The sequence below is a fragment of the Telmatherina bonti genome, assembly GCF_933228915.1.
Source record: "Telmatherina bonti genome assembly, chromosome: 6".
Taxonomy (NCBI): Eukaryota; Metazoa; Chordata; class Actinopteri; order Atheriniformes; family Telmatherinidae; genus Telmatherina; species Telmatherina bonti.
Genome location: NC_136624.1, coordinates 40,264,345 through 40,287,244, shown reverse-complemented (window position 1 = coordinate 40,287,244; position 22,900 = coordinate 40,264,345). Strand labels below are relative to the sequence as shown.

At 48.0% G+C, this 22,900-nt stretch overlaps 2 protein-coding genes across 2 annotated transcripts; one reads left to right on the top strand and one right to left on the bottom strand.

Annotated features, from left to right (window-relative positions):
• The first annotated feature begins 5,017 nt into the window (after window positions 1–5,017).
• On the top strand, window positions 5,018–13,129 carry LOC306757310 (netrin-4). Its single transcript, XM_079242324.1, has 10 exons — window positions 5,018–5,099; window positions 5,315–5,802; window positions 5,877–6,197; window positions 6,559–6,685; window positions 10,815–11,003; window positions 11,080–11,296; window positions 11,375–11,502; window positions 11,594–11,662; window positions 11,748–11,918; window positions 12,676–13,129. The coding sequence occupies exons 1-10, from the start codon at window positions 5,030–5,032 to the stop codon at window positions 12,810–12,812; spliced, it is 1,917 nt and encodes a 638-aa protein (XP_079098450.1). The 5' UTR covers window positions 5,018–5,029; the 3' UTR covers window positions 12,813–13,129.
• A 118-nt stretch (window positions 13,130–13,247) lies between these two features.
• Window positions 13,248–16,679, bottom strand: chchd4a (coiled-coil-helix-coiled-coil-helix domain containing 4a). Its single transcript, XM_079242325.1, has 3 exons — window positions 16,541–16,679; window positions 16,113–16,211; window positions 13,248–14,260 (listed from the first exon to the last, which is right to left on the bottom strand). The coding sequence occupies exons 1-3, from the start codon at window positions 16,560–16,562 to the stop codon at window positions 13,908–13,910; spliced, it is 474 nt and encodes a 157-aa protein (XP_079098451.1). The 5' UTR covers window positions 16,563–16,679; the 3' UTR covers window positions 13,248–13,907.
• Between the last annotated feature and the right edge of the window lie 6,221 nt (window positions 16,680–22,900).

Genomic DNA, 22,900 nt, shown 5'->3' with positions numbered 1-22,900 from the left:
TCGTCTTTGCTCTGCTGTTCATGTGTGAGATCAGTTTCTCTTTCCGTCCATTCCCTGGGACTTTACTGAGGCTGATGAAGTCAGCGTGCTTCATCAGAGAGGCTGCGAGCTGGAAGAGAAAGAAAGCAGTGAATCAAATCTTTAACACATGTCTGGGTGCTGTTGTGGGAGAAACCAGTGTGTGTGTGTGTAGGCAGTTTGTTTATGCGGGTGGGCGGTGGAAAGAGTTATGAAGTGACTGTGTCTGTATTTGTGCACACTGATGATTGTGTTTATCTGAACTGGTGACACGCACGAGTAAACATTGAACTTGTTAGCTGACATCACAAACAGATAAACAGAAGACAGACATGGGGCTGACGTGGAGGGGGGGGGGGGGGGGGGGGGGGGGGTCCTCGTGATGAGTGGCTGAAGTTTGCTTGTGGGTGGGAGGCTAATTTACTCCTCCACACTGAACAGAAGTTTCTAAGCGAGTCATTCAGTAACATTCCTCAGATTCTGAGAAGAAAAACTAAACGGAACCTGTTTTTTCCATCGTTTGCACAGATGTAAACGTTTCTGATCATAACTCGTCAATAAGAGCTGAGATAAATCACACAAGCTGACAGATGCACATATATCTGGTTTGGCTCTGTTTGTCATCCTGCTCCATCTGGCCTCCATCCGTCTCTGGCCTGACAACTTCATCGCTGCTCTGAACAGCACCCCTGCTTTCTAAACCCGCTTTGTTTGAGGATGACTCTCCTCACAGCAGCACAGACGAAGATCTCCTGAGTTTAAAGTTTTCTATAGTTGTGCATTAACCTGACTGAAAGCGTCATCAGATCATCCCAAAAGCAGATAAAATACAAAGAATGTCATGACTGGTTCCTGTCAGAAATGACCCATCATGACGTGTCTTTGAGCAGGAAAGTTTGTCAACAGATGCTTTGTTCTGTAATGTTTAATAAGCATAAATAGATATGATTATGTAAAGCACTTGGTGATGCATTCTGCATGAAAAGTGCTGCATAAATAAAACTGGATTGAATGATGTTTGCAGTGATCAGAGATGATCAGTCCTGCACATCAACATTTAGGAGTTTCAGCTCATTTTTCCACACAGATGAGCTCCGACCCGGTTTTACTAGACGGGTTTCCTCACATGAATAAATAATTATGAATGCCTGATGATCAACTTTTTTCAGCTAAAGGGTAACCCCTCCGGTTTGCTCGCGTGTAAACACTCTGGTTGTGTAAACGCCGTAACATCAACAGGGAGGAGACTTTATTTGTAAGCCGTCAACAGTGATTATAGGACTCCCAGTCGTCACATAAACCCTTTCAGTCCTGAAGACATGCGGTGCTGCTCTTTGGATTGGACTTGAACTACAGACCTTTGCTCACCACCTTTAACCCTGACCTCTTAAGTTATGTCAGGAATAATCTTAAAGAGTGTTTGAGACGGTTTCATTTTGAACTTTACAACAGGAGCGAAAAGGTCAGAGCGAAACAGAGTCGTTTCTAAAAAGTCCTGTTGTATCTGAGGCACGTAGATCATGTGAGGAAGAGGCTAAATCAGCCTCATCCTTGCAGAAACATATAAGATGTAGAGCATGATGCTGATCATACCAGCTCATGTTACATGTTCATGGTATGAAATTAGGACTCAGGTCCTGGTAAAAGAGCCAAAGTAAATAAATAAAAACAGTCAAAATAAATTAAACAAAGCGGGAAAAGAAGTGAAGAACAAAGGAGAACAATAAAGTGACGATATATTCTGGACCGACACTTCTGCTGGTCTAACCCCTCCGGCCCCGTTAAGCCCTGTAAAGAAGAGAAAAAGGAGCAAATAGAGAAGCAGTCATGTGGCAGGGGGACATCTCAGTGACCCCTCTGGGCTGCTATTAGACCTGCACAGTCAGCAGTTTCAGTGAAAGTGCATTTTGAGTGTGAATCAGCATTTTTTTTCTAAAAGGTAAAAGAAACAGAAATAAATTTGTCTTTTTTTCTCTCAGCACCTTCAATCCAACACGAAGCAGCGATGTGGTGTCCCTGCTGTTCTGCTCTCCTGTGAAACAAGCTCTTTATTGCTCTGTCTGAATCCCTACATGACACGCAATTATCCTGAACTAGACTTTAATCACTTTAGAATTCAATGTGTTTTGCATTTTAAAGCTAAAATGAGCAGACGGATGTCATCTACCTGCACAGACATTTATCAAACCTGCGTCTCTGAAACCTGTTTTACGGTTCTGCAGCAAACCTCAGTGAAAGCTGCCATTTCAGAGAAAACCTGAAATGTTCTGGCTGGACCCCACAGATGATTTGTCTCTATGTTTTATCCATTACCCCTCCTCCTGCACACAGCTCCTTCATGCAAACTGAGAAAAGATGGAAATCTCATTTCCGCATGTTGTGCTGAAGCAGAACTTTGACTCTAAAAAAAGGAGTCCAAAATGAAGCCTGTGCATCACTAACATGGCAACATAACAGCCAATCCCTCATGAACAGAGTTAACCTCACCATCTGTGCCGCGGCTCTTGGCCTCCAGCTTGAGACAACAGGAGAACGTGTGAAGATGAAGAGTTGTGTTGTGATGAAGGTCTGCCAAACATCCAGAAGCAGACAGAAACAGACAGATGTTGATGGAGGGATACGTTCATGTGGAGAGGGAACAAACATTGTAAGGGATGATTTTTTTAAAAAATCTCCAAACAGACTAAATTTACATGAATGAAGATGAAACTAAATAAAATAACATGTAAACAGTGGACTGCTTCTAAAACTAAATCACATTGCATTTAGTTGGAACAAACATCTTTTCCATCATTACTGGTCCATGCCAGTCTCTTCTAACTCTGTTTTTGATCTCCATGCTGGGAAACGCCAGTAGGCAGGTCTCTAAACAATTTGTAAGTCACTGAAGACATTTATGGAAACCAGCCCAATTCTAGACGTCTATTCCAAATTTTCTGAGTCCTCACGCTCAAAGTTAAGCCATAAAACTGATTTGACGTTATGTGTATTCTCCCAGTTCAGTGTGTGCCAGAAAAGAGTCTGAAAAAATAATTTAAAAAAACTGACTGAAACCTTCCAACTTAGTAAAGAGCTGTGTGTTTCTGTGGTTGAAAGGAATCCAGAAGAATCCCCATCATGTATCAGAACTGCTTTTATCAGTGTTGTAATCAGGAATGAGGCAGGAATCCTGCAGGCAGGCATTTGGGAGAAAGATCCTTTTCCTGTCCATCTCATTAGCACGAAGCTGCCAGACGGTTTTGGTGCCACAAAGCATCGAGCTGCTCTCAGGACCATCCTGTCTCCTGCTCAGGTTTCTTTTTGCTTCACTTCAAACAGACTTGTAACTTAGAATAACTGCAGCTGAGAAACAGGAGGCCATGAAGCAGGTAAGTCTTATTATGAGGCCCTGGTTAGTGAAGGGGGACTGGTTTGGAACTGGTTTGGAGCTGGTTCGCCTCCAGCTGCTGGTTTACATTAATGGTGCTGACCAGTCCTCCGTGTGAGCAAGAATGACAGGAGGAAGGAGGAAGGAGAGCAGCTCCTCAGCGCGGGGTGGTTCTTTAGCTCCAGCACAGCATCCGAGTGGAGGGACGGAGGGAGGGAGAGGGAGGAGAGGGAGGAGAGGGTATAAATAGATCACAAACTCCGCTGCTGTGTGTAAACACGGAGAGGACTGGGCAGAGCAGGAGACCTCGGCTTGACAGACTGGACTGCTGGAGGAGATGGGATGTGATGAACACAGATCCAGAGTGAACAAGCGGCGTCTGGTGATTTCCAGCGCGGTGTGAAACATCTGCGGTTTTCCTGCATCTGCAACGTGCGGCAGAGCTGCTGCACGTCCCGCAGGATGGTTTGAGCTGCTGCATCACTCTCCAGAGGAAGTTGGGAAGAAAAGCGTCCTGGATTCATCTGGACGATCTGCGCATCATGCTGGGACTCGTCTTACCGCACCGCGAGCTGGACAGCAGGGAGGAGACAGGGTGACATGCGTGGGACAGGAGCAGGGAGGAGAGGGGAGGACATGTGTGGGACAGGAGCAGGGAGGAGAGGGGAGGACATGTGTGGGACAGGAGCAGGGAGGAGAGGGGAGGACATGTGTGGGACAGGAGCAGGGAGGAGAGGGGAGGACATGCGTGGGACAGGAGCAGGGAGGAGGGGGGAGGACATGTGTGGGACAGGAGCAGGGAGGAGAGGGGAGGACATGTGTGGGACAGGAGCAGGGAGGAGGGGGGAGGACATGTGTGGGACAGGAGCAGGGAGGAGAGGGGAGGACATGTGTGGGACAGGAGCAGGGAGGAGAGGGGAGGACATGTGTGGGACAGGAGCAGGGAGGAGAGGGGAGGACATGTGTGGGACAGGAGCAGGGAGGAGAGGGGAGGACATGTGTGGGACAGGAGCAGGGAGGAGAGGGGAGGACATGTGTGGGACAGGAGCAGGGAGGAGAGGGGAGGACATGCGTGGGACAGGAGCAGGGAGGAGAGGGGAGGACATGTGTGGGACAGGAGCAGGGAGGAGAGGGGAGGACATGTGTGGGACAGGAGCAGGGAGGAGAGGGGAGGACATGTGTGGGACAGGAGCAGGGAGGAGAGGGGAGGACATGTGTGGGACAGGAGCAGGGAGGAGAGGGGAGGACATGCGTGGGACAGGAGCAGGGAGGAGAGGGGAGGACATGTGTGGGACAGGAGCAGGGAGGAGACAGGGTGACATGCGTGGGACAGGAGCAGGGAGGAGAGGGGAGGACATGTGTGGGACAGGAGCAGGGAGGAGAGGGGAGGACATGTGTGGGACAGGAGCAGGGAGGAGACAGGGTGACATGCGTGGGACAGGAGCAGGGAGGAGAGGGGAGGACATGCGTGGGACAGGAGCAGGGAGGAGAGGGGAGGACATGCGTGGGACAGGAGCAGGGAGGAGAGGGGAGGACATGCGTGGGACAGGAGCAGGGAGGAGAGGGGAGGACATGCGTGGGACAGGAGCAGGGAGGAGAGGGGAGGACATGCGTGGGACAGGAGCAGGGAGGAGACGGGAGGACATGTGTGGGACATGGCGGCAGCTGCTGCTGCTCGGCTGGCTGCTGCTCGGCGCCACGCGGAGCGGAGCAGGTGAGCAGATGTTGCTGCTGTTTATCTGAAGCAGGTGCATCAGTCTGATAAAGTTGCATAATTAAAGTTGTCTTTTGTATTCTGCGATGATCCAATAGAGTGATTTTGGTTTCGTCCATGATGCCAGTGCTGAAAAGTGCTTTGTGTCACACATCTGACATTTCCCATCTTATATTCACTCCAGCAGTATCTATCTTTGTCCTTTTGACCCTCAGCTCTGACGGTTTCTAGGTGTGTGGACCGCGCGTGCAGTCCACCCATAGGGAACCTGGCGCGTGGACGGATCCTCCTAACCATGTCAAACAGCACCCTGCAGCAACGCTCATGTCCCCATCCTCCTGCAACTCCACACTCCTGCCGTGAAGATGCTCTCCCCTCTGCTCTCATGACTGATGACCCGTTCCTGCATCCGGACACCTGGTGGGAATCATGCGGAGGTACCAGCATGCTGGAGCCGCAGGATGACATCCAGCTGGATCTGGAGACACACTTCTGCCTGTCTCACGTGGTTTTGGTGTTCAGGTCACCCCGGCCTGCTGCTATGGCCGTCGAACGTTCAGCTGACTTTGGAAAGACTTGGGAAGCTCTCAAAGTCTTTGCACAGAACTGTAGCACAGAGTTTGGTTTGCCAGATGACTCAAACCAGCAGGGCTCCATCTGCACGTCCCGTTACTCCAAAGCTGAGCCCTGCAGAGGTGGAGAGGTGAGGAAGTATTCCAAATCATGCATGACCACATTCTGGGATCAGTGATGTTTACTGCTCCGTTTCTACTGTAGGTAATATTACGCATGCTGGAGCCCAGCAGTGCCGTAACGCTGGACCCCTACAGCCCGGAGGCCCTCGCCCGCCTGACCATCACAAATCTCCGCATCAGACTGTTAAAGGCTCACACTTGTCCTGCATCTGTAAACCCACCAGCAGAGAGGACAAGCCGCACAGCCTCACCTCTGACCCCCACATCCAGAGCAGCAGGCTCCCCCTCAGCACCATATGCTGTTTATTCCCTCCTGGCCAGAGGAACCTGCCTGTGTCACGGCCATGCTGAACACTGTGTGCCGTACAACAGCAGTCCAGCTGAAACGCAGGACGGTGACATGGTGAGTAGCATGTCCTGTGTGTGTCTAAAACTTCTGTCTTTCGGTGGTTTTCATGCCATTTGTTCATTCATCATCCTAACTGGTTAGTCCGATGAAGGGTCGCGGGGAAGCTGGCGCCTATCCTCGCAGTCTTTGGGTGAAAGGCAGGGTACATCCTGGACAGCTCGCCAGTCCATCGCAGGGCCGTTTTCATGCCATTTGTTCTGTAACAAGATGTGATGTGAAGAAAAACCAGCTGTAAGCAGCTGGATCTACATTTTCACCCCCTGAACGTGTTTTATAAGTGTCTGAAGGCAGCAGGTGTCTCCAACATGTCTGAATGTCGGTTAAGTGGCTGAGCTGCACTAGATGTGTCTTCCAGGTGTTCGGGAGGTGTCTGTGCACCCACCACACTGATGGGGATCATTGTGAGAAGTGCGCCCCGCTCTACAATGATCGCCTGTGGAGGCCAGCGAACGGCAGCAGCGGTCAGCCCAACACCTGCCAGAGTAAGTCCTCCCCACAGGACTGCACACCTGCAGGGCAGGTCCGGAGGTCTGGGGTGCATCTACACATCCGATAAATGTCTGCAGCTTTAAAGCTGATCTACTTTAAACCATTTAGGTGCAGGAACTGCTGTGTGTCAATACATTTAACCCTTTAAAGCCCGGAACCAGGGAAAATTGGGGAATTTTTTTTTCTTTTATCTGAAGTCTTTATTTGAGCCTTTAACAAAATGCAGAGAAATAATTTACATAATTTATATTTTAAAATCAGTTTGTTCTGTTGGTGTTTGTAGCTCTGATGCTGCTTCACCAGCAAAGAAAAGCACGCTGGAGAGGTGAAGATCAAATAAATATATATTGGTTGGTCAAAGTATAACACTTTTATTATTGCTACTTTTATTTGTTTCATTGTTTCTTGAGGTTATTTAGTTTTTGTTTCAACTGCAGTGTTTCCCGGACCCTTTACGCTGGGGGGTCTGCAGCTCGGTCTGGGGGCTGTTGCCACGGTGACTGCCCCTGTCTGAGTGGCAGGGGTCCGACACCGCAGCCTTATGGCTGTGAGGCTGTCTATCTTTGTGTGCGTGTGTGTGTGAGAAGAACAACATCATCCATCCATCCATCCATCCATCCATCTTCTGCCGCTTATCCGGGGTCGGGTCGCGGGGCAGCAGCCTAAGCAGGGAAGCCCAGACTTCCCTCTCCCCAGCCACATTTGCCAACTCTGCGGGGGGATCCCGAGGCGTTCCCAGGCCACCCGAGAGATGTAATCCCTCCAGCGTGTCCTGGGTCTTCCCCGGGGTCTCCTCCCAGAGGGACGTGCCTGGAACACCTCACCAGGGAGGTCCAGGAGGCATCCTGACCAGATGCCCGAGCCACCTCAACTGGTTCCTCTTGATGCGGAGGAGCAGCGGCTCTACTCTGATCTCCTCCCGGATGACCGAGCTCCTCACCCTATCTCTAAGGGAGAGCCCGGCCACCCTGCGGAGGAAACTCATTTCAGCCGCCTGTATACGAGATCTCCTTCTTTCGGTCACGACCCACAGCTCATGACCATAGGTGAGGGTAGGAACATAGATCGACTGGTAAATGGAGAGCTTCGCCTTCTGGCTCAGCTCCTTCTTCACCACGACAGACCGGCGCAGAGTCCGCATTACTGCAGACGCCGCACCGATCCGTCTGTCGATCAAATCAAATCAAATCAAATAAAATCAAATCAAACTTTATTTCTTGAGCACTTTTCATGCCTCAGGCAACACAAAGTGCTTTACAGGATAAAATGAAGTCATAAGGATTAAAACAAACAGTGAATAAAAAGGCATTTAAAAATAATCGACACAGGCTCTTTCCACACACTCTCACACACACACACAAGGACATAGAGCAAAGAACCCACCCACAATCCCCGAAAAACATCATTCCCTGAATACTGTCTCTTTAACTGAATTCTGGTTAATAAAACAACTAAAAACATTCAGTAAGTGATAAAAATTCTGACTTGATGCTGATGTGAGGAAACAACACCTCGGGATCCATCCACACCAGGAGCCAGTCCCCCGCGTGCTCATAGGGGCCGTTGCCACAGCAACCGCACAACTCCCAGGCAGCAAAGGGGCCACCCCGCAGCCGTGAAGCTGCAGTGCTGGACCCCGCACCACCCAAACAGCAGCGGTCGCCATGACAACAGCCCCCAGACCAAACAGGCAGGGCCCCCAGCGTGCAGGATCCCCATAAGGAAAACACTGGAGTTAAAACCAGAAGATGAATAACCTTAAGAAGCAGTAAGAAATAAGAGCAACAATCAAAGAAAATATACATATATATATAGAAGGACTTTACATTAATGTATTAAAAATAAGAAATTAATAAAACAATTTAAAAATAAATAAATTAATAAATGAAGTAAATTAAGATAAGTAAATAAAATAAAATAAAATTCAGTTAAATGCTAAGCTAAAAAGGTGTGTCTTGAGCCTCTTCTTAAAAACATCAACAGTCTCCGCGGCCCTGAGGCTCTCTGGCAGGCTGTTCCACAGTCCAGGACCATAACAATGGAAAGAGGTCTCACCGTATGTCTTAGTTCTGACTTTAGGAACCACTAAAAGGCCAGTACCAGAGGACCTCAGGGTCCGCGAAGGCTCATAATTAAAAAGAAGGTCGGATAAATAAGAAGGCCCAAGACCGTCCGTCTGTCGATCTCGCGCTCCATCCTTCCCTCACTCGTGAACAAGACCCCGAGATATTTAAACTCCTCCACTTGAGGCAGGACCTGACTCCCGACCCGGAGAGGGCAATCCACCCTATTCCGGCTGAGGACCATGGTCTCAGATTTGGAGGTGCTGATTCTCATCCCAGCCGCTTCACACTCGGCCGCGAATCGCTCAAGCGAGAGCTGGAGATCACGACCAGATGAAGCCAACAGGACCACGTCATCTGCAAAAAGCAGAGACCCAATCCTGAGGCCACCAAGCCGGATCCCCTCAACACCTCGGCTGCGCCTAGAAATTCTGTCCATATAAGTTATGAACAGAATCGGTGATAAAGGGCAGCCTTGGCAGAGTCCAACCCTCACCGGAAACGAATCCGACTTACTACCGGCAATGTGGACCAAGCTCTGACACCTGTCGTACAGGGACCGGACAGCTCGTACAAGGGGGTCCAGTACCCCATACTCCCGGAGTACCCCCCACAGGAGCCCCCGGGGGACACGGTCGAACGCCTTCTCCAGGTCCACAAAGCACATGTAGACTGGTTGGGCAAACTCCCATGCCCCCTCCAGGACCCCAAAGAGGGTATAGAGCTGGTCCACTGTTCCACGACCAGGACGAAAACCACACTGCTCCTCCTCAATCTGGGATTCGACAATCCGGCGGACCCTCCTCTCCAGGACACCTGAATAGACCTTACCAGGGAGGCTGAGGAGTGTGATTCCCCTGTAGCACGGAACACAGCCCATTCGGACTCAATGTCCCCCGCCTCACTCGGGACATGTTTGAAGCTCTGCTGAAGGTGGGAGTTGAAGCTCGCTCTGACAGGGGACTCAGCCAGACGTTCCCAGCAGACCCTCACAACATGTTTGGGCCTGCCAGATCTGACCGGCTTCCTCCCCCACCATCTGAACCAACTCACCACCAGGTGGTGATCAGTTGACAGCTCCGCCCCCCTCTTCACCCGAGTGTCCAAGGCATGTGGCGACAGGTCCGACGATACGACTACAAAATCCATCATCAAACTGCGGCCCAGGGAGTCCTGATGCCAGGTGTACATATGGACACTCTTATGTTGGAACATGGTGTTCGTTATGGACAATCCATGACGAGCACAGAAGTCCAATAACAAAACACCATTTGGGTTCAAAGGGGGGGGGAGGGGACCATGCCTCCCAATCACTCCCCTCCAGGTCTCACTGTCATTGCCCACGTGAGCATTGAAGTCCCCCAGCAGAACAATGGAGTCCCCAGAAGGAGCACCCTCCAGCACTCCCTCCAAGGACTCCAGAAAGGGTGGGTACTCTGAACTGCTGTTCGGTGCATAAGCACAGACAACAGTCAGGACCCGTCCCCCCACCCGGAGGCGGAGGGAAACTACCCTTTCATCCACCGGGGTAAACCCCAACGTGCAGGCACCAAGCTGGGGGCTGATGAGAATGCCCACACCTGCTCGGCACCTCCCACCATGAGCAACTCCAGAGTGGAAGAAGGTCCAGCCCCTCTCGAGGGTTCTGGTTCCAGAGCCCAAGCCATGCGTCGAGGTGAGTCCAACTATATCTAGTCGGAACCGCTCAACCTCGCGCACAAGCTCAGGCTCCTTCCCCACCAGAGAGGTGACGTTCCACGTCCCTAGAGCCAGCTTCTGCAGCCGGGGATCGGACCGCCAGGGTCCCCGCCCCTTGCTGCCGCCCAGCTCACACTGCACCCGACCCCTACGGCTCCTCCCGCAGATGGTGAGCCCACGGGAGAACATGAGGAGTGTTTTAAGTCACCATGTCAAGGCTTTAATTGAACATGCACGACTTGGTTTTATCGTGTAAAGCACTTTGTGTCGCTTCTGGCGTGAAAAGGACGTTAGATTTGATTGGTTGACGCTGTTCTTCACCCTGACCTCCACGCCGTCTCCTCCTTCCTGTGACTGTCAGAGTGTGAGTGCCACAGCCACGCAGACAGCTGCCACTTCTCCCAGCAGGCATGGCTTTCCTCCAACAGAACCAGCGGTGGCGTCTGTGACAACTGTCAACACAACACCGAGGGACGCAGGTGCCAGCGCTGTCGCCATGGCTACCATCGCCGCCCATCCCTGCCGCTCAGATCGCCCCATGCCTGCACACGTAAGACGCTCCTCCAATCTGTCGTTTCGATGAATAAAGAAAAGCTTCACTGAAAACTTGTGCTTTTCTTGTTTAGGCTGCCGGTGTGATCCTCAGGGCTCTTTGCCTGCTGCTCCGGGAGAAGATGGACCCTGGTGCCACCCAAAGAGCGGCCAGTGCCTCTGCAAACCCGGAGTCGGGGGCACAAGCTGCAGCCGCTGCCTGGCTGGCTGCTGGGGCTTTGGAGAGGAGGGCTGCAAACCCTGCGACTGTCCACACAGCTGTGATCCAACCACCGGGAACTGTCGCGACAGGCAGGCAACAAATCTTTTTTCCACAGAAACCTAACTGCTCAGTTAAAGATTTTCACACACTGCATTTTACATTTACAGCAACACAAACAACCAAGTGTTTAATGTGCCCATTGGTGGAAAAATACCAGATGAGGATCACATGTTTACGGCGGAAGAGGAGGTTCATTGGTCGAAGGAGCTCCCCGTCTCTGCTCTGCATTACACAGGTGATGTTTCTCTGCTTGGTGAAAAGCCACAGTGTCTGCTACGGTGTGGAAATAACGGTAAGACACATCACCACGTTGCGTCTGTACACAGGGAAGTGCAAGTGTAAGGAGAAAAAGCTGAGGAGTGTGTTGGACCTGTGTAAAACCAATCATGACTACGGTGAGAAAGTCATCTCCTCATTTTAAACATGAAAACTCCTTTCAGTGCGATCTGCACAGTGATAGTTTGTTCTTCTGTACAACAGCGATGAAGGCGAGCGTGCTCTCCGCTCACGACAAAGGAAGCCACGCAGAGGTGCAGGTCAAAGTCCACAAGGTGCTCCGATCCGGCCAGGTGGCGTTGCAGCCGGGGACCATCAGCATCTATCCTCTGTCCTGGACCAGCCGGGGCTGCACCTGCCCCATCCTCAACCCAGGTGAGATGTCCTCGTAGATGGGTCAAGGTGGCTTCAGTCAGGCGCCACGTGCAGCGCAGTCTGAGGCGAGTAAAGAAAACTTCTTTTCACTTCGGTTTACGACAAACCAGATCAAGAGGTTTGCATTTGATGAAGAAATATTAGGATTTATGACATTTCTAGAGAAATCAAGTGCAGTTAATGTTTATTTTTATCTAAATGTAAACATATGATATAATAAAAAAACTTCCTTTATAATAATATTTATTATTGTTACATTGAGATTTTATTTATTTAATCCATTTACATTTATTTACTATGGATCTATAGAGGTTATTCCTAGGTATTTAGAACTGATAAATATTTATTTTATATTTTGTTCTGAGTGATTTTACAGGTGTGCACACGTCCATTTCCACATCTGTCGTGATCCTGAACTTTCTCATCATTACACAACCTGAAGTCTGATTTATTACAACAGAAAATCTTCCTGTTTTATACATTTATCAAATACAACCTCACCTCCACTTTTATCTAAAGAATTCCTGTCAAGATCTTTCATTATATTTCCTTTTTTTTTTTTTTTTTTTGTGACTAATTTCATCCTACAGGCCAGACTGGACCCTTTGTTGGCCCGGTTTTGGCCCTCGGCCCACAAGTTTTACACGCCTGCGTTTGGAAATCAAACACATTAAAAGGACTAAAACAAAAATGAAAAGAGAAACTATCAGACCATCAATTGTTCCATGAAAATCATTTACAGTTTTTCTGTATGCAGGTATGCAGTACCTGCTGGCAGGCCCAGAGGAACCTGGAACAGGCCGCTTGTTGGTCACGATGCAGAGCGTTGTAGCACCATGGACACCTCGGTTGGCGTTTTTAGTATCCGATGGCCTGAGGAACAGCTGCCCGTGACCATCAAGAGGATTTCACCAGATGCGTCCATCACGGCCTGAACATCACTGTGGGAAACGTGGGAAGGAATAAAAACTCAGACTCAGTCAGGTGAGGCTGCAGAACGAAGAAAAGGCGCCGTGCAACAGAAAACGTGACTGTGGTCTGAATGACATCACATCCGAGGCTTCGCTGTAAAATGTTAAACTGAGTCCAACAGTGTAAAAGCAATAAATGAAGTTATGTCACGATGTAAAACATCCAGAAGTTTAGAATTACCATGTAGATATTACTTACAGTCGGCTTTGATTCAGGGTCTCCTGGTTACGTCTGCACATCTCCCTCCTTCTGCCGAGCTGCTCGTGTTGACTAATAAATGTAAATATTATCTCTGAGGGACGTTCTGTTTTCATACGAGCAGAAAAATGACAGCAGACACTGCTGGACGAAGGATTTAATCTGGACATTTTCGTGAAAACAGTTTCACACCTTTAAAGCTTGAAAGACACGGAGAGGAAACCGCAGCAGACAACAGACGACAAAAACATTTATCCAGTGTCATTTATGTCAAAAGGCCAAAAAGACGTCCGTTTCCACGGCGCCAGATGGAGACCTTTCAGCTTCCACGTGACATTAGAAACATTAGACGGTGCAGTCCCGATCTCTCGCCAAATGTTTTGGTCCTTTAGGAGCTGAAAATAAAAGCTGAAGTCAGAATTATAATGGTGTCTTGTTGATGAACGCTGCTCATCTCTACAGACATCAGCTCAAACGTGTCAAGTGTCGGATAATTAGTCATAAACCATGTTTTAATCCCACTTCTGACCAGGCTGCAGAAGAAGAACTGCTACACAGCTTCTGCACAGTGAATCTAAGGTAAGCTGTACTGCGAGTCCTATGGCACATCTCCAGCCTGGCTCCCTCTGTAATCAGATTACTTTACCAAGAGCTCAGAAACCACAGCAGCATATATCTCTGAATATATGGCACAACCTCCGCTGGTCTACCTCGGTTACCATGGAAACGTTTCCAGTGAGGCGTGTCAACAAGTCACCGAGACTGAAACGGGCCAATCAGAGACGCTCATGGAGAGTCAGTGAGGATGAGCAGCTGGCTTTAGCTGGCAGACTGGGGGTCTGTAGGGGGCACGCCCTCAGACGCCACCGCTGAGGACGGTAAAGAGTCATTCTGCGACGGCGAGGCTGAGTCGTCAGCAGGAGCAGAGCCAGACTCAGATTCAGCCTCTGGGGAGCTTTCTTTATCTTCTTCCTGAGGATACAGCTCGGGGAACTTCTGCATGCATTCCTGCATCCCACGGAACTGGTCGATGCACTCGGAGCCCTTCACCTCTTCCTTACTGTAGTGGAAGCACGAGAAGGCCTCCTTGAACTGAGAGCCGCAGGGTCCGCTGGCCATCCCACCCAGACAGGGACAGTTCCAGTTTATCTCTCCATTCGGCAGGATCAGGCCTGCAGAAAACCAGACAGCATCAGTTTCTGTCTGCTGTTATCTCCAGATACAACAACAATCACTTTATTTTCTTATTAAATTGTATGAATAAAGAAATATTTATTAAAGTGATCAACAGCAGCGTTTTCCTTTTCCATGGTTTAATCCAGGGGTGTCAAACTCCAGTCCTCCAGGGCCGGTATCCGGCAGGTTTTTGTTCTTTCCCTCCACCAACACAGCTGATTCAAATCAAATGCATCCAGCAGATTCTTGTCAACCTGTTTTTAAGTTTCAGTCAGGTGTGTTGGAGCATAGAGACAACAAAAACCTGCAGGATACCGGCCCTCGAGGACTGGACTTTGACACCTGTGGTTTAATCTGTGATAAAAAACAGTTTTTCTCAGCATGTAATCCAGGTGAAAGAAAAGTATGTTTAAAATGATTCATATAAATATCTGCAGCTTATAAAGCTTTAAATACAAGATTTTTCAGCTGCTCGCATCCACCTTTAGTTTAACATAAGCTAAGCGTCTTTCTGAGAAAGACTTCCAGTTTGGTTAACACAAACACACCAATATTTCTATAAATACTTTAGTTTTACATCTTAATAAACCGTGAAATCACAGAAACGGGAATAAAAAGTGACTGCATGATGGATTTTCTCATCCCTTGCGTGGATATGAATGCATGAAAGAAGCTTTGGGGACATGAGGTGAAAAGAGCAACGTCTGCAGGAGTGGATGGCTTCGCTCGTGTCGGGAAAGGAAAGGGCTTCGCTGCACAACTGAAGGAGAAGATTAGTTGTTTACAAAATGGGTGATAAACAAGGTAACAGGTGTGCTTCATTTGCATTGGAGAAAATATGACACATCAGGATGTTTGATGCTGTTTATTCTTTTTTTTGTTTGATTCTTGCCATGCAACATGGGACTGGGAGGTGTGTTCAGTATGTGTGTGTGTGAATGATAATGTGTTTATTTGTTTTATTTTATGTAAAGCAGTTTGCGCTGCTTCGTGAAAGGTGCTATACAAAAACATTTTGATTTAAGAAGTTAAACTAACTATCAGCATCATTTGGCCCTGAGATGGACCAGAGACCTGTTCAGGTGTATCTGCCCCTCACCTCATCCACTGTGTGTGACACAAGCATATTTATCTAGCTTCTCATGTCTCTAGAAAGTACAGAAAGCAGTGGGAATCAAATCCTGAATTAAAAGCTGGCTGAAGCCGTTTATTGGAGACGATACGAGGACATTCTGCCTGGATTATAAGACTGATTTCTACGCTAAACTCTGCGATTAAAAAAAATACACGACAACTCAAAAACGTATCCATAAAGCAAAGCCTTATAATAGTTCATCATTTGAAAAGTCCCCCCTAGAGCCCCTATTTTCATACGTTGCATTTATTACATCATGCAAAGGCACTTTATTTTGTTTTAAAATGACATGTTTCTGCCACTGCTTTAACTGTTCAATAAATACGGTTTTGATCAATTTGCTTCGTTACAATTTCATCTTTTTGGCATGAATGTTTAAAATCAGCATATCTTAATGCAGTATGAACAATTATGTTTTAATAAGACACAAAATCATCTTACTGATGTGATTGTATGCACCAAAGCATTCATTCAAGGCTGAGGTAAATATCGAGATATATATCGTATATCGTGACATGGCATAAAAATATCGGGATATTACTAAAAGGTCATATCGCCCAGCCCTACCTGGGACACACTCCAGCTTCTCCACCTCCCTGAAGCGGACTAAGCCGTATACTAAATGGACATAATTGTTCCCAAATAAAAAGATACAACTGTGAAAAAGTGAAGTTGCTTAGAAAGAGTTTGGAAGTTGCAACCAGACTACCAACCCTGGTCCTCATAGGGGTCATTGGGGTCATCTGCGATCAGCTCAGCATTGCTGGGGGTCTCGTGGTCTTCTTTGGTCACAAAAATGATGCGATCTTTACCTTTGTTGACAAAGATAGAAGCATAAAATAATCTTGTTTAGTAGGGAAGTCTGCTTTGTCAGTTTTTCTGGAACAAATGAAAGGTTTTACTTCTCCTACAGTTATCTAACATGACTCCTCAGGCCACACAGGATCACAGGTCCGAGTCCCAGTTATGTTAAAATGCAGATAATAAGAACTTTAAATAATATCATCAGCAGAGCTTTTTATAAAATCCACCTACTTCGTGTTTTTCTGTAAACCGTGGCTATCAGAAAGCCTGCTACCTGTTAGCTTAGCACACTGACCAGGCATGGAGCTAAAATGATCAGATAAAGGATCAAAATTACCTTCCTGCTTGCAGTGCGACATGTCAACTGCCTGTCAGGCCTCGTTCTCCGCGAGAAAAGACGACAGATGAAGACAGACGATCCGACAAGTCCAAAGATTTCATTTGACAGCCTGCAGGTGCTCTGTGACCTGGCCACATGCGCGCGCACAATGATGACGACGCTTCCTCGACCATTAAATCATAGACATTATACACATAGACATCATCTACATAGACACTTCAATGAGCGCTGGAGAGTGAACCAGCGTGGCCGCCATATTGGATGGGTCTCCGCTTTCTTTATTTCTTTTTTCTTTTAAATTGTCTTGTCCAGCATTTAAGCAGCAGATTGATGTTCTGGATGCTGTGTTCTGCTGAGCGAATTTATTTTGCTAAGGGGAGCTTTTATAAATATAATGATCCCCTTGTATTTCTGGATTCTTATTTAATTTTTTTTTTTGTTTTGGATAATTGTTAATATTACAGAGTTTATGCTGCTGGACCGGAGAGGATAGAAAAGGGACAGAAAGAGGACAGGAAAAAAAACAGAGAAAACAAGAGAAAGAGATCAATGCATACACATACATACCCACCTACATACATTTGCATACACACACACACACGGACACACACACATTTTATATATATATATATATATATATATATATATATATATATATATATATATATATATATATATATATATATATATATATATATATATATATATATATATATATATATATATATATATATATATATATATATATATATATGTGTGTGTGTGTGTGTGTGTTCGTAAACGTTTTATTTTAAACATCCTCTTCAAGAAACTTCACAATTTCCTAAAAGATAAACCTGATTGGAACCTTCACAAAAGGCTCCATGAAGGCTTTTCTTAATAATTCACAGAACCTTCCTCATAATCTTTACAAAGCGTGACCCAAAGGTCATTTTGACGTTTCACATTAATAACTTTTACAGAAGGGACTTTCATAGGACAGAAAAGATCCTGCAAAATGATCTGGAAAAAAAAAAAAAAGATCTGCAGAACTCTTCCTAAAATCCCCAAAACTAACACATAAAACAACTTTTATGAGCTGTAGTCTTCAGGGAATGTTTGCTGGATTGCAGGGACCAGAGTCCAGACTAAACATGGAGGGTCAGGATCTAGACCAGAGTCCAGACTAAACATGGAGGGTCAGGATCTAGACCAGAGTCCAGAATAAACATGGAGGGTCAGGATCTAGACCAGAGTCCAGACTAAACATGGAGGGTCAGGAGTTAGACCAGAGTCCAGACTAAACATGGAGGGTCAGGAGTTAGACCAGAGTCCAGACTAAACATGGAAGGTCAGGAGTTAGACCAGAGTCCAGACTAAACATGGAGGGTCAGGAGTTAGACCAGAGTCCAGACTAAACATGGAGGGTCAGGATCTAGACCAGAGTCCAGACTAAACATGGAGGGTCAGGAGTTAGACCAGAGTCCAGACTAAACATGGAGGGTCAGGAGTTAGACCAGAGTCCAGACTAAACATGGAGGGTCAGGAGTTAGACCAGAGTCCAGAATAAACATGGAGGGTCAGGAGTTAGACCAGAGTCCAGAATAAACATGGAGGGTCAGGAGTTAGACCAGAGTCCAGAATAAACATGGAGGGTCAGGAGTTAGACCAGAGTCCAGACTAAACATGGAGGGTCAGGAGTTAGACCAGAGTCCAGACTAAACATGGAGGGTCAGGATCTAGACCAGAGTCCAGACTAAACATGGAGGGTCAGGAGTTAGACCAGAGTCCAGAATAAACATGGAGGGTCAGGAGTTAGACCAGAGTCCAGACTAAACATGGAGGGTCAGGAGTTAGACCAGAGTCCAGACTAAACATGGAGGGTCAGGATCTAGACCAGAGCCCAGACTAAACATGGAGGGTCAGGAGTTAGACCAGAGTCCAGACTAAACATGGAGGGTCAGGAGTTAGACCAGAGTCCAGACTAAACATGGAGGGTCAGGATCTAGACCAGAGCCCAGACTAAACATGGAGGGTCAGGAGTTAGACCAGAGTCCAGACTAAACATGGAGGGTCAGGATCTAGACCAGAGTCCAGACTAAACATGGAGGGTCAGGAGTTAGACCAGAGTCCAGACTAAACATGGAGGGTCAGGATCTAGACCAGAGTCCAGACTAAACATGGAGGGTCAGGAGTTAGACCAGAGTCCAGACTAAACATGGAGGGTCAGGATCTAGACCAGAGTCCAGACTAAACATGGAGGGTCAGGATCTAGACCAGAGTCCAGACTAAACATGGAGGGTCAGGATCTAGACCAGAGTCCAGACTAAACATGGAGGGTCAGGAGTTAGACCAGAGTCCAGACTAAACATGGAGGGTCAGGATCTAGACCAGAGTCCAGACTAAACATGGAGGGTCAGGATCTAGACCAGAGTCCATACTAAACATGGAGGGTCAGGAGTTAGACCAGAGTCCAGACTAAACATGGAGGGTCAGGAGTTAGACCAGAGTCCAGACTAAACATGGAGGGTCAGGATCTAGACCAGAGTCCAGATTAAACATGGAGGGTCAGGAGTTAGACCAGAGTCCAGACTAAACATGGAGGGTCAGGAGTTAGACCAGAGTCCAGACTAAACATGGAGGGTCAGGAGTTAGACCAGAGTCCAGACTAAACATGGAGGGTCAGGATCTAGACCAGAGTCCAGACTAAACATGGAGGGTCAGGATCTAGACCAGAGTCCAGACTAAACATGGAGGGTCAGGAGTTAGACCAGAGTCCAGACTAAACATGGAGGGTCAGGAGTTAGACCAGAGTCCAGACTAAACATGGAGGGTCAGGAGTTAGACCAGAGTCCAGACTAAACATGGAAGGTCAGGAGTTAGACCAGAGTCCAGACTAAACATGGAGGGTCAGGAGTTAGACCAGAGTCCAGACTAAACATGGAGGGTCAGGATCTAGACCAGAGTCCAGACTAAACATGGAGGGTCAGGAGTTAGACCAGAGTCCAGACTAAACATGGAGGGTCAGGAGTTAGACCAGAGTCCAGAATAAACATGGAGGGTCAGGAGTTAGACCAGAGTCCAGACTAAACATGGAGGGTCAGGAGTTAGACCAGAGTCCAGACTAAACATGGAGGGTCAGGAGTTAGACCAGAGTCCAGACTAAACATGGAGGGTCAGGATCTAGACCAGAGTCCAGACTAAACATGGAGGGTCAGGAGTTAGACCAGAGTCCAGACTAAACGAGGAGGGTCAGGATCTAGACCAGAGCCCAGACTAAACATGGAGGGTCAGGAGTTAGACCAGAGTCCAGACTAAACATGGAGGGTCAGGATCTAGACCAGAGTCCAGACTAAACATGGAGGGTCAGGAGTTAGACCAGAGTCCAGAATAAACATGGAGGGTCAGGAGTTAGACCAGAGTCCAGACTAAACATGGAGGGTCAGGATCTAGACCAGAGTCCAGACTAAACATGGAGGGTCAGGAGTTAGACCAGAGTCCAGACTAAACATGGAGGGTCAGGATCTAGACCAGAGTCCAGACTAAACATGGAGGGTCAGGAGTTAGACCAGAGTCCAGACTAAACATGGAGGGTCAGGATCTAGACCAGAGTCCAGACTAAACATGGAGGGTCAGGATCTAGACCAGAGTCCAGACTAAACATGGAGGGTCAGGATCTAGACCAGAGTCCAGACTAAACATGGAGGGTCAGGAGTTAGACCAGAGTCCAGACTAAACATGGAGGGTCAGGATCTAGACCAGAGTCCATACTAAACATGGAGGGTCAGGATCTAGACCAGAGTCCATACTAAACATGGAGGGTCAGGAGTTAGACCAGAGTCCAGACTAAACATGGAGGGTCAGGAGTTAGACCAGAGTCCAGACTAAACATGGAGAGTCAGGATCTAGACCAGAGTCCAGACTAAACATGGAGGGTCAGGAGTTAGACCAGAGTCCAGACTAAACATAGAGGGTCAGGATCTAGACCAGAGTCCAGACTAAACATGGAGGGTCAGGAGTTAGACCAGAGTCCAGACTAAACATGGAGGGTCAGGAGTTAGACCAGAGTCCAGACTAAACATGGAGGGTCAGGAGTTAGACCAGAGTCCAGACTAAACATGGAGGGTCAGGATCTAGACCAGAGTCCAGACTAAACATGGAGGGTCAGGAGTTAGACCAGAGTCCAGACTAAACATGGAGGGTCAGGATCTAGACCAGAGTCCAGACTAAACATGGAGGGTCAGGAGTTAGACCAGAGTCCAGACTAAACATGGAGGGTCAGGAGTTAGACCAGAGTCCAGACTAAACATGGAGGGTCAGGAGTTAGACCAGAGTCCAGAATAAACATGGAGGGTCAGGAGTTAGACCAGAGTCCAGACTAAACATGGAGGGTCAGGAGTTAGACCAGAGTCCAGACTGGAGGGTCAGGATCTAGACCAGAGTCCAGACTAAACATGGAGGGTCAGGAGTTAGACCAGAGTCCAGACTAAACATGGAGGGTCAGGATCTAGACCAGAGTCCAGACTAAACATGGAGGGTCAGGAGTTAGACCAGAGTCCAGACTAAACATGGAGGGTCAGGATCTAGACCAGAGTCGAGACTAAACATGGAGGGTCAGGATCTAGACCAGAGTCCAGACTAAACATGGAGGGTCAGGAGTTAGACCAGAGTCCAGACTAAACATGGAGGGTCAGGAGTTAGACCAGAGTCCAGACTAAACATGGAGGGTCAGGAGTTAGACCAGAGTCCAGACTAAACATGGAGGGTCAGGATCTAGACCAGAGTCCAGACTAAACATGGAGGGTCAGGAGTTAGACCAGAGTCCAGACTAAACGAGGAGGGTCAGGATCTAGACCAGAGCCCAGACTAAACATGGAGGGTCAGGATCTAGACCAGAGTCCAGACTAAACATGGAGGGTCAGGATCTAGACCAGAGTCCAGACTAAACGAGGAGGGTCAGGATCTAGACCAGAGCCCAGACTAAACATGGAGGGTCAGGAGTTAGACCAGAGTCCAGACTAAACATGGAGGGTCAGGAGTTAGACCAGAGTCCAGACTAAACATGGAGGGTCAGGAGTTAGACCAGAGTCCAGACTAAACATGGAGGGTCAGGAGTTAGACCAGAGTCCAGACTAAACATGGAGGGTCAGGATCTAGACCAGAGTCCATACTAAACATGGAGGGTCAGGATCTAGACCAGAGTCCATACTAAACATGGAGGGTCAGGAGTTAGACCAGAGTCCAGACTAAACATGGAGGGTCAGGAGTTAGACCAGAGTCCAGACTAAACATGGAGAGTCAGGATCTAGACCAGAGTCCAGACTAAACATGGAGGGTCAGGAGTTAGACCAGAGTCCAGACTAAACATAGAGGGTCAGGATCTAGACCAGAGTCCAGACTAAACATGGAGGGTCAGGAGTTAGACCAGAGTCCAGACTAAACATGGAGGGTCAGGAGTTAGACCAGAGTCCAGACTAAACATGGAGGGTCAGGAGTTAGACCAGAGTCCAGACTAAACATGGAGGGTCAGGATCTAGACCAGAGTCCAGACTAAACATGGAGGGTCAGGAGTTAGACCAGAGTCCAGACTAAACATGGAGGGTCAGGATCTAGACCAGAGTCCAGACTAAACATGGAGGGTCAGGAGTTAGACCAGAGTCCAGACTAAACATGGAGGGTCAGGAGTTAGACCAGAGTCCAGACTAAACATGGAGGGTCAGGAGTTAGACCAGAGTCCAGAATAAACATGGAGGGTCAGGAGTTAGACCAGAGTCCAGACTAAACATGGAGGGTCAGGATCTAGACCAGAGTCCAGACTAAACATGGAGGGTCAGGAGTTAGACCAGAGTCCAGACTAAACATGGAGGGTCAGGATCTAGACCAGAGTCCATACTAAACATGGAGGGTCAGGATCTAGACCAGAGTCCATACTAAACATGGAGGGTCAGGAGTTAGACCAGAGTCCAGACTAAACATGGAGGGTCAGGAGTTAGACCAGAGTCCAGACTAAACATGGAGAGTCAGGATCTAGACCAGAGTCCAGACTAAACATGGAGGGTCAGGAGTTAGACCAGAGTCCAGACTAAACATAGAGGGTCAGGATCTAGACCAGAGTCCAGACTAAACATGGAGGGTCAGGAGTTAGACCAGAGTCCAGACTAAACATGGAGGGTCAGGATCTAGACCAGAGTCCAGACTAAACATGGAGGGTCAGGAGTTAGACCAGAGTCCAGACTAAACATGGAGGGTCAGGATCTAGACCAGAGTCCAGACTAAACATGGAGGGTCAGGAGTTAGACCAGAGTCCAGACTAAACATGGAGGGTCAGGAGTTAGACCAGAGTCCAGACTAAACATGGAGGGTCAGGATCTAGACCAG

Excerpts from the sequence above, each read along its gene's own strand:
- LOC306757310 (XM_079242324.1), top strand. The coding sequence starts at position 5,030 with ATGTGTGGGACATGGCGGCAGCTGCTGCTGCTCGGCTGGCTGCTGCTC. Across the intron at positions 6,198-6,558 it reads AAACGCAGGACGGTGACATG|GTGTTCGGGAGGTGTCTGTG; the intron begins GTGAGTAGCATG and ends TGTGTCTTCCAG. Across the intron at positions 11,919-12,675 it reads CTGCCCCATCCTCAACCCAG|GTATGCAGTACCTGCTGGCA; the intron begins GTGAGATGTCCT and ends TTCTGTATGCAG.
- chchd4a (XM_079242325.1), bottom strand. The coding sequence starts at position 16,562 with ATGTCGCACTGCAAGCAGGAAG. Across the intron at positions 16,212-16,540 it reads GTCGCACTGCAAGCAGGAAG|GTAAAGATCGCATCATTTTT; the intron begins GTAATTTTGATC and ends TTGTCAACAAAG. Across the intron at positions 14,261-16,112 it reads TGACCCCTATGAGGACCAGG|GCCTGATCCTGCCGAATGGA; the intron begins GTTGGTAGTCTG and ends GGTTTTCTGCAG.